This window comes from Octodon degus, unplaced genomic scaffold (assembly GCF_000260255.1).
Source record: "Octodon degus isolate 3935 unplaced genomic scaffold, OctDeg1.0 scaffold00101, whole genome shotgun sequence".
NCBI classification, from domain to species: Eukaryota; Metazoa; Chordata; class Mammalia; order Rodentia; family Octodontidae; genus Octodon; species Octodon degus.
The window spans coordinates 5,246,900-5,262,155 of NW_004524677.1; the positions used below are offsets into that span (position 1 = coordinate 5,246,900).

General features: G+C 46.9%; 1 protein-coding gene across 2 annotated transcripts in view; it reads right to left on the reverse strand.

Moving 5' to 3' along the window:
• The window catches only part of Tmem154 (transmembrane protein 154), a 51,550-nt gene that overhangs the window by 16,858 nt on the left and 19,436 nt on the right, over positions 1-15,256 (reverse strand). For both annotated transcript variants that reach the window (XM_023723701.1, XM_023723700.1), the window contains exons 2-4: positions 7,800-8,057; positions 7,671-7,709; positions 581-608 (exon numbers count right to left, since the gene is read on the reverse strand). In XM_023723701.1, coding sequence (XP_023579469.1) covers positions 581-608; positions 7,671-7,709; positions 7,800-8,057 — 325 coding nt within the window. The remainder of the gene's footprint in view (positions 1-580; positions 609-7,670; positions 7,710-7,799; positions 8,058-15,256) is intronic.

Consider the following 15,256-nt stretch of genomic DNA (forward strand, 5'->3'; position numbering starts at 1 on the left):
TCTTCTTCTTCTTCTTCTTCTTCTTCTTCTTCTCTCACTCTCTTTCTCTCTTCCTCCCCTCCCCACCCTTTCTTCTCCTTACCTGCCTGCCCTCACCCCTTTCCTCCTCCTCTCCTAACCTCGATACCTCGATTCTTCCCTCCTTCCCTCCCTCCCTCCCTCCTTCCCTCTCTACTCTACCTTCCATCCTTTCCACCCAAGTGCGTCCCTTTTGCAGGTTGAAGCCCTCTGCCTCTCTCAGGGCTCTCCTCTGGAACACCAGCTTCCCTTGCTGACGGATGCTTACTGAGAACAGACAACCAACAGCCTTGACCCGCACCCAGGGCCAGCACGTGTAACTACCCTGCATTCTCCTCTGAGTGGGTGAAAGGAGAATAGCTACTGTCCCTCCTCCAAAGAGCAGAGACCACCTGATAAGGTTTGGAGACCCAGACACATCTGCTCCTTCCAGGACATGGGACAGAAGCAGGAGGGCCAGCCAGGGGTCAGGGCAGAGATGCGGGCAAAGGCCCAACCCCCACCTTCTCCCAAACTGCAAGGCCCCCAGAGAGCTCGATTGGAATCACTGGAGACAACTTACACTTTGAGGTTTTCACCGCCCAGTTCACCTAAAAGGGAATAATTATAAAGAACATGTTAGTTTTGTCCATGTGCAACAACTTATTTTAACAACAGCTGGCAAGTCCTTTTATAAAGCAAATGAAATGACTTTGTTATGTTTTGAAGGGGGTATTAATTAACCTTGAAGTCAAACAAGCACTGGCCGCCATATTGAAGTGAGGTCCTAGTGGTGCAAAATCTGTTTTCTGTTGGATGCGGGCAGTGTTGGGACTGTTCCCTTTCGGTCAGATGTAGGCTCTTATTTATTTATTTATTTATTTATTTATTTACATCAATGTGAAGAGGAAAACATTTGTAAAAGGGAGAAGAGTTAGGCAAGAGACTTTACTCCTTGACACCCCTCCCCAACGAAATACCACGCTCTGCCACTGTCCCCTGCCCTGGACTAGCAGGCGGGCTCTTCCACCTGGGACAGTCCATCTGAGCGCCTCCTCTATCTTGGTTTTCTGAACGGCTGGGTCCCCTGTCCTCCTGGCCTCAGTTTCGGTACTCTGCCCCCAAGGAGTCCTGCCCCTCTGCTGAGCAAGGCCTGGCTTTCCTGCGGTCCCCTCCCCAGCCCCCCGTCTGCCTTTCTTCCCTGCACTGGTCACAGCATCTCCTGGACCAGTCCACCCATGGATCCTGCTTCGTCTCTCTCTCCTGTTAAACCGAACCAAGGCTCCCCAAGGGCAGGCCCCGCTCTGTCTTGTTCACTGTGGCCTCGGAGCGCCCATCTTACCAGGGCCAGGCCTGACAAATGCCTAGCAAGTATTTATCGAGTGAATGACTAGGTCTTTGTCGTGTTCGCTCAGCCCTGGAGAAAACTTCCTGCCCGAGCTTCTGGGCTTAGAGCTACCACAGCAGTCCGGCTTCCGGCATGTCTGCTTTTGCTTGCTGCTGACTGGGGTGAGAGGCAGGTGACACTTTACAAACTGGCTCTCATGCAGACGAGATTCCAAATGAACATGTGGCAAGAATCAGAGCCCAGTAAGCTGTTTTATTTGGCAGGGGGACCCATAAACCCCGAGAAATGGAACAGCAGCATCAAGCAAGTGGACAGCATAGCCAGCGCACCCCTTACGATACAAAAAGGCCTGGAAAGCAAACCACTCTGCAGATGTCCACCAGCCACGATCCCAGACAGTGCGGGCCACCAGGTCCCTGGCAAGGGACCAGAGCCAGCAGCACCTGGCAGCACAGCCTGCTGTAACTTCTTGCAGACTGGCAAGGCCCAACGGCAGCGCTAGCCCAGGAAAGCCAGGCACAGATGGGAGCTTCCTGCTGTCTCTGCAGGCCTCCCATGGTTATGCCCGTTATGTCCTCTCCCTCGCCCCCCAGTAAGAATCTAAAGCTTCCTGCAGATGCCTCGCTCCTCAAAAATTAGCCTGGGGAGAGAATCTCCATTTTATATATTGTTACATACATACTTTAAATCCAGAATTTGCGAGCTATTTCCTTAAAGGGTTTTACAGTCAATATGACTCCTATACAAGTGAGCCTCCCAACAAGCGACCCGTGAAGAACCCTTTGTCTCATCACACTTTCCTCCTCCTTGTCTTCTCCCCAGTTTCATTCCCCCCCCCCACACACACACAGACACACTAATTTCTGTGCGAGCAAATGGCTTCCCAGCCCCACGCTTGGGATACAGGTTTATCTTCATACTCTGAGTTGCCACTAAGCTTGGAGGTGAGTGAAAGCCAGCCTGGGTGAAGATGAAGGAAAAGTTAAAAAACCCATTACCAAAGTGCTCCAGATGCACCCAAAAAAGGGAAGCACCTGTAATGGGTATTAAAAGAGAGCAGAAAGCCTTCCCTGGCCTCTCCGTCCCTGCTCCACCACCATTACCCCTGCCCCAGCCGCCATGGCAACAGAAAAACATCTGGGAGAGCGCACAGGAGCAGAGCATTAAACCAGGAGGGAGGCCAATTACTTGTCCCCCCCCCCCCAGCAGGCCCTGCCAGCAGCTCCACCTGCCCTGCAGCTCTTTTTTTTTTGTTTTGTTTTTTGTTTTTCTCCATAATTTTGTTGAAAAACAAATAGCAATGAGACAGTTTCAAACCAAATTGATAGGACAGTTTCAATAATTAACACATTGCATACATTCTTCCTAGTGGTTATTTGCTGTACAAGATGTGGACATGATATCCTATTTACAAACGCTATTAGAACAAATCCCTCTATTCATTAAGAGAATGTAACTATATATCTATCCTAACCACTTTGAATACGCAGATACAAAATGGACATTCATCTGTATCCCCTTTTTTTGTTAAGTTTCATTATTTGAATATTATAGGTGTGTAAACAGCAAAATATTCTAAAAGAGTCCAGTAGCCCATAATAGTATTGGGGCTTCCGCTTCACTGGCAATGTCAGAAATTGTTGACCTGAGTCCCCTACAGCTCAACATAACAACATGGCTTTACTTCTTATATTTCGTTTTTATACTTTTCTGCTGGATGGTTAAGACCAAGGTAAAGCAGGACCTATGCAACAAGAGTTGTAGCTTTTGGGTCTGATAAAGTCAGTGAAATCCTCTCAGGATTTATCCTGAGATCCTGCACCTCAGATTGCTGTCTCTCGGGTAGATGGTTGTTCAAAAAGAAGGGGGTGGTGAATGAAAGCAAGAGACAGGAAAAGGAATATTGTGGGACTGTCCTGCTTCAAGGTTGTATATGGTTAGATTTTTGGACTTATGTGTAAACATAAGAAGTATATAATTCTTTATGCCTATTTTTAAAATATATTCTAACTTTTAAAAGTTTTTTATCATATTCTGTAAGGACTTAAAGTTCAATACTTGATGAAAAATACCTGTTCCATGTTATGCCTGCAGCTCTTTATTAACAGGCACCAACTCTTCTTGCAACCAGGAGGCCAAGGCCACCCTGGGCAGCCCCCTCCTGGGCAGCCCCCTGTCCCTGACCCCACGTTGCCCCTTCTAGGACCATTTCTATCCTCCTTGCTAGCTCCTGCACTGCACCCCTTACCCTGATTGCACCCTCAGCGCCTCTCCTCCTGCGCAGCCCAAGGTGGGCTTGGCCAGTGGGGGCTGGGGGCGCAGGAGCCTGGAAGGCTCTGGCCTTCTTATCTTGTTTCCCTCCTGAGCAGTGAGCACAAGATCCTCTTTCCTGGGAGACTTCCGGAGCAGAGCCAGGCATCGTGTAGCCGCCGTCTGCTTGAAGCAATGGTTTCCTGCCAGCTGTTTTCGCTGCAGCGCTCAGACACCCAGCACACGAGACGCTTATTAAATGTTAAATAGCAACAGCTACACATTTAGTGCCTGCAGGTCGAGGAAGAATGATAGCAGAACGTAAACGACAGCATGCTTCCCTTTTCCAGCACATAAACCAGACAAGCCAGAGAGAGAAGGCGATTAGGGGTGACTGTAGCTGGTGGGGGAGGTCACACTCAGCACGTGGGGGCCCAGGGGTCCAGCCCCAGCCAAAAAGAAATGAAGAAAAGAACTTCCAACCAAACTGAGGATCCTTTCTCAAAATGCCACTCCAGTACACCCCACTGCCAGAGTTGAAGATTTCTCTTCGGAGGGGTGGGACTCTGCCGCACGGAGAAAGAGCAGACCTGTTCCTGATTTCCCAGGGCGTAAAGGATGCAGATACCCGCGCCCTCTCACTGAGCTTTCCTCCGGAACGTCCCCAAACGCTGCTCTGCCTGATGCAAGGTGACACTTTTATTTTTACGGGGGGGGGGGAGTACATAAATTTCACGCATGTATTCTGCTTTTATAGACTTGCGTCGCAACGTTCAATATGAACGCGTGCGCAGCAACGGGACGTGGTTGCCCGCCCTCCAGCGTTCGGCTTGGGAGGTGTTACCTGTATCTGCAGAAAAGCAACAGCCAGCAGAGAAAAGATCAGACGAACGCGCTCCGTCAGAAACATTTCGCGATGAGTGACCGTCTTGGAAACTGTAAGTGTTCTCTGTTGCACTTTCTTAAATCGAGGCATGTTTAAACTCAAGCACAATGTACCAACTTGGAATGAGGCTAATGCACAAATTCATTTTTTTATCTCCGAGAGGAACAGATGTTCTTTGTGATAAAATCCTAGCATTCTTTCCTTAGCTCATTTATTGAATAAACTTGTATCAATCAGCTAGTACATGTTAGGCTAGGCATTATGTAGTAAGGAGATCGTGAGAAGCGAGCACTTGTGCTCTTACTGGGCCCGGCATTATGTTTTCCAGTTTTAGATAGATATATAGATAAGGTTGGGTATGCATCCATGGTAGAGATGGTATATGTTAGGTGTATTGGCATGTATGATATATGTGAGGTATATATGGTGGATAAGACATATGTGAGATACACACACACACACACACACACACACACATTGGGTGGTAGGTACTTGTTCTGAGTGCTCTGCAAGATGAGCAAATACTTTTAATACATTTTAACTTAATAAACATGTGATGTCTTCTAATAGGAGTAGCACATGACTCCAGACGGCATGATCCCAAGTGAGCCAAAAGACTCCCCTCAGCACACGCGCGCGCACACACACACACACACACACACACACCTGATCATGGGTGACTGTCTCCAACAGCAAGAGGTTATAGAGATCTCACCTGCACAGGAGGAGGAGGAGAAGGCCGAGGAGCCCTCACTTCAAACGCGATGTGTAAAATGTGGGAAATGGTAAAAAATCTTTTTAGAAACGTGCCACCCAAATGAGGCTGTACAGAGCAAGGGATGGATCTGTGTGACAACACTGCAATTACATTCACATTTCCATGAAATCTTCAAAAGGAGGCAAAGCAGGTGTCACTGGTAGATTCCTTGTTAAAACTGCATCGAAAGAAATGATTCCCCTGAGCCAATGGACAGCAGCGACTCCCAAGGGCTCCCACACAATGGCCCTCCTCCCTCCTGTCTCCCTCCCACTAGCCACGAAGAATTTCAGCGTGCAGGCTACTTTCCTTTATTTTTATGATCCTTGTTATTTTGTATTATATTACAAAACATTGTAATACATTTTTGTAATCATTTTATATGAATATTTGGGGATTGTGGAATGAATCATCTGAGTTTCTTTTGTTTGGGAAAATGCCTTTGATATACAAGTGCTTCAGATTATAAGCATGTTTCTGCAATGAACTTTGCTTGCAAACCAAGATATACATGTATAGAGAGAAATCTATATATTTTTATTTATGATTTTCATATTCTATGGGGAAGGTACTGGATTTTTCCAGTTTTACAGATGAGGACACTGAGTCATGGAAGTCATAGAGCTAAAGAACACAAAAGGTAGCCATATAGTATGTTTGGTTCTGGAGTCCAAACTCCGAACCTTCATGCCACAATGCCAAACAGAATAAGTAGGACAAGTTTGTGATTCTTTGGGCTGTTAAAGAGAACATAATAAGGTAAGAAAGACAAAGCTGTGATAGCACAGGAGGAAGAGGCTGTGAGGAATATTACCCAAGGAATGATCAGCCAGGACCTCACAGCACTCCTTAGGCCTGGGTGCTGAAGGGCAGGGTGGCGCTTTGTGAAGCAGAGGAGGTAGCATCTTCCAACACAGAGGCGTCCACAAGGGAAGCCATGCTCCCAGGGGCCACGGTGCCAGGCACATGGGCCCTGTCTGCAGATGAGGCCCCTTTATGCACATTGGTGGCTTCCCAACAGGGACTTTCACAGGAAAGTTCAGAGGAAAATCCATTTCTGGTTGTAAAACAGAAGGGCAGGACTCTCTAACTGGACACCTCAACCTTCCCAGCCCCCTTCCCTTGACTGTTTGGGAGTCTGGGGCAGGAAATTTTTACTTTCCCCTAGGGCAAGAAAAGGAGGAGAGGAAGGCAGGGAGAGGAGGAAGGGAGGAAGGGGAAAGGAGGAGGGAGGAGGAGGAGCCATGGGGAAGGCTGAGGCAGAAGGATCACTGAGCCCAGGAGTTTGAGGCCAGCATAAGCAATATACCAATACACTGTCTCAAAAAAAAGTTAAAAAGACAAAGAGATACCAAAAATAAATAAATAGAAGGAAGAAAAAGAAAAACTCATTTGCAGAACAAAACATAATGTACTCTCAGAATGAACATCTAATCTTGGGAATTTTTTATTTTGGTTCAGGATTGGTATCAGTAATCTCCATCCCATTAGGAATTTCCTCATGAAAGGTGGCATGGTTGTGATGGGAACAAGAATACTGTTTCTCTTGGCCATTCTCCAGATCGCATCGGGATGTGGGGGGCGAGGGATGGACACCCATGCTGGACCAATCACAACCCCAGGCTGATCCAGTGGCACCAGCCCGACCTTTCTGCATACAGGGGACGTGCGACACTGGTCTCTTAGTCAAGATTATGGTTTATATCTAGATGTCCCCCAAACCTCATGCACCCCTAGGTGACCCTTTGGGGAAGTGATTGGTTCCTGGGGCCCCTATCCTCAGAGGCTGATTAGTCCATGGATGAGTCAATGGCTACATATAAAGACCCTGGCCTGGTAGGAAGAGGTGGTCATTAAGGTGTGGCCTGGAAGGGTTCATCCCCCTCCCTTGCTCCTCCCTTTGCTCCCTGCCTCCTGTCCACCATGTTGCGAGCAGCAATTCTTGGCCAAGCCCTTCCAGCATGCTGACCTCCCTGGAGCCAGCCAACGATGGGCTGAAACTGTGAGCCAAGGTAAACCTCTCCTTCAAATTGCGCGCACTGGGCATTGTGCCTGGTGAGGAGGCCAGTAACCAAGACAACTTATCCAGATTACTTAGAGAGATTGCAGAAGTATACTTTAAATTTGTATATAGGCCAAACTATATTTTCATATAAGCTAAAACATTACTTTAAAAAAAGAAATGTATTATTATCACATTATTATCTTATGGAAATTTCATTGAAATATATAATTCATCACTTAGTACTTTTTACAATTATTTTTGCTTAATTTACAAAAACATCACTTCCCAGGGCTAGGGAGATAGCTCAGTAGAATAAGCACCTGCCTGGCAAGCATAGGGTCCTGAGTTCAATCCCCAGTACCACAAAATAAAAACCTTCACTGCCCTAGTGTTCTCCAATTCTAAGCGATGTCAGGACAATACTCACATGTCTGTAAAGCACTTTGAGATCCTTGGCTAGAAGACTCTGTGTAGAAGAAAAACAGGATCCTTATTTTATGATTATTCATTAATGTATAAGGCGATTTTCTGAAAGTGGCATACACTCAATCCTTACCTTGTTTATTTCTCTTTCTTTTATAGTATGCTGCAAGGAGTGTCAGCGATACCAGTACGACGCCCAATAAAATCAGTGGGATCAGCACCATGAGCGTAAACTCTAACTGATCTGAGTCCTCTCCAAGGTGGGTAGAATTTGTTTCTGCAAGAAATACTTCCGGGGTCACCGCAGTAATTGTGCTTGATATAGTCTCTTCACTGGTTTTGTTATGTTCCTGGGTACCATCTTCTGACTCTTCTGAGTCTTGACCACTACCTGTAGGAACACACGTGAAAATGAAATTGCCATGGAGACAAAGCTCGTACGTTATGGTCCCAGTGATTTCGAAATCTGTCCGAGATGCATGCACTGATAAGCTTAATCCTCTGTACTTGGTATTGCAGTTCAGTGTGACATGCACATTGATTGAACACAAGGGGAACTCAAGCCAGGAAAATACTCAGCATGGAAGCGAAACATAGAGGCAAAGCTCCCCCAGGGCAGGCAGGTTGGCCTTGACCACATTCTTGGGACACTTAAGAAGGCAGGATCACAAGCTCTGCTGTGTCAAGGGCAATCCCCCAAGCCACACTGTGTGACATTCCCATAGGACATCATGATGCTTTCACAAAATTTCTGAATGAATTTAAATTATACTTTCTAAAAGTGAAGTTTATGCCACGTAACACATTCTGATGTAAAGGAATGGAGCTGAGGGCGCAGCTCAGTGGTAGATGACTGACTTGGTCTTAAAGCTCAGATTTAAAATGTCCCACAATAGCTCCATGTGTTTGGAAGGTGACTGGATCAGGCTGTTGTCCTCAAAGGTTCATTCACCCATGGGTGAGTTCAAAGTTGAGTGCCCGGTCAGGAGCCAGGCCTTGCTGGGTCTCGGGCATGACCTGGAAGGCTGTATCCTTGGCTAGATTCTGCGCCCCCCTCAATGCTTTTAGGCTGCCTGGGCACAGCATTTTTCCTCTCCTGGGCCCTCTGCTGTCCTGCATCTCCAGAGGAGCCAGGCAACTGTGGAAACCATGAGCCCAAACAAACCGCTCTCTTCTGTAAGCTGTGGGCATCAGGTATTGGGTCTACGGCACAAAGCAAGTGCCTGAGACAGTTGCCCAGCACACTCAAGACGTCCAGACTCAAACAAATAAATAAAACAGAAGCAAGGGAATGTACCCTGTGTGCCTGTTCTGTCTTGTTGTTTTGGTTTTTTGGTGCTAGAGTTGAACCCAGGCATGCTAGACAAGCCCCCTAGCACTGACCTGCATCCCTACTCCTTGTGTTCTTGTTTTGAATAAATGGAAAAGAATTCTTCAATCTCAGAGTAACAACTTAGGTTTCAGTGTTGAGTCTCACACTCTCTAGAACACTGAATCAGCCACTGAGATATATGACAAATTCTCCTAGATTCAAAATAAAATACAGTGTATATAGCATTGGCAAAGTGGACTTTTCAAAGCAGGATTTCCTTGGGGAATAAGAAAGCTCCAGCAATATTTTTTACAACACTTCTGTGGAACTGGCCGTACTATCAAGATGTGAGCACAGTTGTTCTGTCTGAACCTCAGATGTCATAAAAGCCCGTGGTGTAGCTCACTGCAGGATAGGAAAGAACCACCGGCCTGATAACCACTGGAAAAACCCTTCCCTTCCCTGGCTGGACTGTGGTTATGGCGAGGGAGGTTGGGGTTCCTTCCGTAGAGATGGGGACCCACTGGGTGTTTAATTATGTTGCTTGCTCTTTCTTATTCTCTAAGGGAATCTTCCTTTGAAAAGTTTACTTTACCATTACAACAATACACACATTAAATGCCACCTACGTCCTAGGAAAGGACAGCAAAGGTGACAACATGGGTAGAAGTTCTTCCTAAGGTGTGAGGGGCAAGGTGAAAGGAGAAGTTAACAGCTTTAAGCCACACTTGGCACAGGTTAGGCCTGGGCGGGGAAAGGGGTGTCCACATTCTATTGTCCTCTGTGATTGCAAGACAGCAACTTCCTTTGGTTTGGGTTAAAGGAATAAAAACACTAGTTTGGTTGCTGCCAGGGACTGAATCTCTATGCCTGTCCCCCACTCATGTGTTCGGATCTAGTCCTCAAAGTGACCGCATTGAATAGGATGTGGGGTGGGGCCTTGGGCCAGGATCGGGCTTAGATCCTGTGATGGGGTTGGTACCCTGAACAGAAGAGATAGAGATGAGCAAGTGTCCCCAAGGTGTGAGGACACAGCCAGGAGGGCCCTAGCCAGATGCTGGCTCAGCCAGCACCTTGATTTTGAGCTTTTCAGTTTCCAGAACTATAAGAAGTCCATGTGCTGTTCAAGCCACATGGCCTGGGGTATCTGGTCCTGGAAGCTGAGCGACTACGAATGACACCATCTAATCATTCCCAGTGTCACAGTTGGTGTCACACTTCAGAGTCCCGCAGCATCAGCAGTCGATTCAGTAACCACGCAGAGAAACAGCACCCAGGAACCGATCACAAACTGCACAGCATAACTTCCTGAATTCTTCACTTGTACAGGGTTTGACTGAACAATGTGGTAAATGTTTAAGAGTGGGTTTTTTAAAAGTTTATTACACTAAAAGACACATTGCCACTTATCCCTCAAAGTCCTCCCTCTTGCTTTGAACACACGTATCCCAAAGTTCGCCACTTTCTAAGACAGTTCTGGAAGGCCTCCTTCCTGAGTGTGTTTACCTTAACTGTCCAGGCTGTCTTGGTGGCCTGAGTGTACTCAGAGTGCTTGCTTATCATGACCATTCTGACTTTGGGGGAAGCCAGAGTTTCACGGTGCCAGATCCAGGAACAAGACTGATGAGGACGATTGTCTTCATTTTGTCAGGCCGCCTGCCTTTGATTGGATGATACTTGGTGGCAGCATTCGCCACACACACCATCAGGACACTCAGCTTTTAATCGGTTCCCTGCGTTTAGATGATCTCATTTTGTCCCCACTATTTTTTCAGATGGACACTGAGACAAAAATTCCCACAACTCACCCTAGGTCACAGAACTTACTTGGCAGAGTGAAGATTTGGACTCAGTTAGCTCCGGAACCTGAGCTTTTAAACTCACTCTGTTTTCCCTCAGTTTGGGAGCAGTGAGGGCCTGACCACCATGAAGTTGGGGAGGACCCCAAGAGGGGACCCCATGCTCCGCCTCTAGATTTCTTCCTGGCATGGTGGGGGAGGGGTAATGAGTGAATTGGGGCTTTTGCTGAGGTGCCACCCCCAGAAAGAGACCTCTTTTACACACCTCAAAGGGAAGTGGATTGAGTTCCCAGTAGAACACTGAGTCCTACCCAACCCACAGCCCCAAGAAAAGGAAAAGAGGCGGAGAACTCAGCTCTCAGGAATGCTGAGGGCACGCTGGCCATGGGAATGGAAGCGGGAAGGAAAGACGTGTCCCCAGATGGTCCTGGCTTGTGCATGGTCACTTTTCAGCAGGAGACAGTGCGGGTCAGAGGTGGCCCTGGAGCATTGTGGAGTTAAAAGGGCCGGAAACTCTCTCATGATACACATCCTCACATACACACCTTCCTGTGTGCTTTCTACACTGAGCACCATTTGCCCTCTCAGATTCTCTAGTATCTCTTTAAATAAGTGAGGATCCAGGACTCTCTCTCTCTCTCTCTCTCTCTCTCTGTGTGTGTGTGTGTGTGTGTGTTTTCTCTGTATCCTACAAGCCTTTATTTCCAGTGACTCCTATGACAGCTTCCCTCAGCCCCCTTCTCCAGCCAAGTTCAACTCCATGAAAGGCTCAAAAAGAAAAAACAACTACCATTGACAGAATGCTTGACTATGTGCTAGGCACTAGGATGAACACGCATTATCAAATTTGCTCTCTCTTTTTTGTTGGAACTGGGGATTGAACTCGGGCCCTTGCATTTGCCAGGCAAGTGCTTATCCTACTAAACTATTTCCCTGGCCCCTATTGAATTTACTCTTCATGATGACTTCATGATTTTCATTTGATCAATAAAGAATGTTAATCTTAAGCATCTTTGTCTGGTGTGCAGTTGAGCCAAGGAGTTCCAGATCAGATTTGGAAACATTGTGAGAGGAGAGAAGAATAGAGGAGAGGAGAGGAGAGGAGAGGGGAGGAGAGGAGAGGAGAGGAGAGGAGACGAGACGAGATGAGACGAGACGAGACGAGACGAGATGAGACAGAGACAGAGAGACACAGAGAGAGACAGAGAGACAGACAGAGAGAGGAAGAAGGAGGAAGAGGAGAAGAAAGAAAAAGTAAGTAAGCAAGTGAGAAAGAAAGAAAGAGGAAGAAAGGCAGGCAGGCAGGCTACTGATGTGCAGGGCTTCAAAGCTGATTCCTTTAAGCACTGGTATCAAACAATAAACAGGAACTCTTCTCATACCTCTGCACCTTATTAGTTTTACAAACTTGGAAATATCCTTTATCGTATCGTTTAGTGCGCCAATCTGTGCAGCTGAAGTGTGACTTCCAAGGCCCTCTGCATCTTCACACCTGTAGCCTGAGTGCTTGGTATTTAGCTTGCTTTAATTACAGTTTTGGAGCAGGTGACATGTGGTGCACATGGTGCTGAGCTCAGAGGCAAAGTCTCCCTGCCACTCTTTCCCCTATTACTCAATTTCCTTCCTCCAAGGTAACTGCTATTTCTGCTGCCTTCCAGAGGAGCCCTATGTGTGCATACACACACATACACACACACACACACACACACACACACACACTATTTTCTTCTTTTTTTTTTTTAACACAAATGGTAGCAAAATTTCAAATTTCCCCAAGGCACCCCTTGCCCAGCTGGCTGCCTTCTGCTGGCTCCCCGGGCCCCCCTGCTGTGGTGACCTGACTCCTGACCTCCTTTGGCTTCCATCTTGACTGGGGCCACCTCTGAATTTCTTCCTCCCACCGCTAAGGCTGGGTCACTGATTTAATTCCATGTCCCGCCGCTCTGTTCCCCAGCTCCCCTTCCAGTGGCATTTGATTCTTTCTTGCACACTCTTAGGGCTGAACCCTAGTATTTTCAACTTTCCTCCTGTGGCACCAGACTCTGGATACCCAGGTCTTCTTGGACTCGCACTGAATGAGGACTCGGCGAGGTTGTCTTGGGGAAGTTTTGAGATCAGACCACTAAGAGTGGCCCCTAAAGTATGACAGCAGCTACCGTGGCTAAGCACAATGGATGTGAGGACCCCTGAAGCTACTACACAGCTGCACACCTCTTCCTGAGCTGCAGCCTTCTCTAAGGCAACACTTGGTAAGGCCTCTCATCGTCCACGATGGTTTCCTGTGGGGACCTGCTGCGCTGATCCCACCTGACTACCAACACATTCACTTCACTGGCCAAGGACCAGCATGGTGGAGTGCAGAACTTGCTATAAGGAAAGGTGTCCAGAGAGGAGCCCTTCAGAGTCCACCATGACACAGCTATGAGAGAAGAGGGGACTTGAGTCCAGAAGAGGGGGCCTTGCTGCCTTTCTAGCCACATGGCCTGGAAAGAATCCTTTCCCTTCCAGAACCTTCCATTTCCTAAAAGCCCAGAAGTTAAGCTTTGTAACCTGCCTCTTTCATATTATTAACATGAAACCAAAGGAAATAATAAATGTGAAGCTGATTTCTAAGCCCTACATGGTCACACACATTGCCAAATGCTAGCATATTTGGTATTGGTTTTCTTTATTTTTCACTGATTCTTGGTCCCCATCTTTATACTTATCTCTTACTCTGCTGATTCCCAGGTCTATCTGCCTGGTTCAACTTCCTCATTTCATAGTTGAATCTTCTTTCTAAATTTGGGCATATTCAGAGTATAAGGGGGAGGGACTAGTGTAAAACTGAAGAAGCTGATCAAAAAGAAAGAGAAATTCTACAAAATAAAAGTGGAAAGAGAAGCAAAGAAGAGTGGAGGAAAGAAAAACAAGAAGGAGAAGGAGGAGGAAGAGGAGGAGGAGGAGGAGGAGGAGGAACACTGAAGTCAACTCAGGCCCTCTAAGAGGCCTACCTGGCTGCAGGTCTAACAGAAGCTGGCTGGTTTGGGTAGCCTGGTGCAGTTAACTCGAGTAACTCCAACACAAATTTCCCCTAGCAATTTGTTGTTCTTCTCTCTGCTTAGATCATAAAGCATTGGGAGCTATGCATGGTGGCTCACATATAATCCTAGAAGAAGCATCACAAATTTGAACCCAGCCTAGGAGATTTGCAATTTAGTGAGATCATGTCACCAAAGAAACAAAGGAAAGGGGGGTGGGAGGTAGCACAATATGAAGGTCCTGAGTTCACTCCCCCAAGCATCATGCATTCATAGGTAGGGTTTTTTTTTTTAATTTTTTATTTATTTATGTGTGTGTGTGTGTGTGTGTGTGTGTGTGTGTGGCCAGCTCAGCCCACCAGGGGGCAGGGCTGGCTGGCATGTGGGGCTGGGGGAATGAACCGCGGTCCCTGTGCTTTGCTAAGCTTGTTCTAAGTAGGTGCTTTAGACCACTAAGCCATTTCACCAGCCCAAGGTAGGGGTTTTTAAGGTGGCTGGATCTAGCTTGTGTGAACGTAGATTAACAATGTATAAACATGGATTCAAGGTGCAATAATTAGATTAGTCCCTGATTGGTTTAACACAGTTCTGGATGTGGATAATGGGAAACCTCACTGTAGGTGTAGGTGGCACCAAGCCATAGTCTTATATTAAAATATAAGGGGAGAAGAAGGTGGGAAAGCTTGCTGCTCACAGCGTGCTGCTGCTCGCTGCCTCCTGCCTGACCTGCCATGGACTGTTTCCTCTGCAATCCCCAGCTGCCATGCCACCTGCCTTGGAGCCAGAGGACTGTAGAAACTCTATACACTTTAGCCTGAACAAACATTTTCTCCTTAAAATCTGAGTGTTGACATTCTGTCTCAACAATGAGAAAAGTGAGTAGGACAGAAAGGTGGCCATGTGACAGTGAAAGCAAGCTACAGCTCTGCACCTGACTGCTGAACCTCAGATCAGGTAATCAACTGCATAGTGCGTGAAGCCACTTACAAATGTTTAACAATGTCCATGAAAACATAGCTTGAACTCACATTTGCACATCTGGCAAGGACTTTGTGGATGGTCAGGGGAGACCTGGTACTCCAGCAGCTGAGACACAAGTAGCTCCCTTTCTCCTATTCTAAGCTTTGTCCCTAAGTGGAAATGACTTTGCTTCTTAGTGAAGCAAACTAGATAAGTGCTTTCTCTCTCTCTCTCTGTCTCTCTCTCTCTCTCTCTCTGTGTCTCTGTCTCTGTCTCTGTCTCTCTCTCTCTCTCATTCATGGAAAACATGTTTCATCAAGCTCTAGCTTTTCTTTATTATGTTTTACATTATGTTTTGTGCTGAGACCTGGAAGTGAAGAATATTTGTTTGTTTTATGGTGCTAGGGATGGAACCCAGGGACGCACCCATGCAAACCACACGTTCTACCCCTGAGCTATACCCCCAGCCCTCTAGTCTTTAACACTGCAAAAAATTATA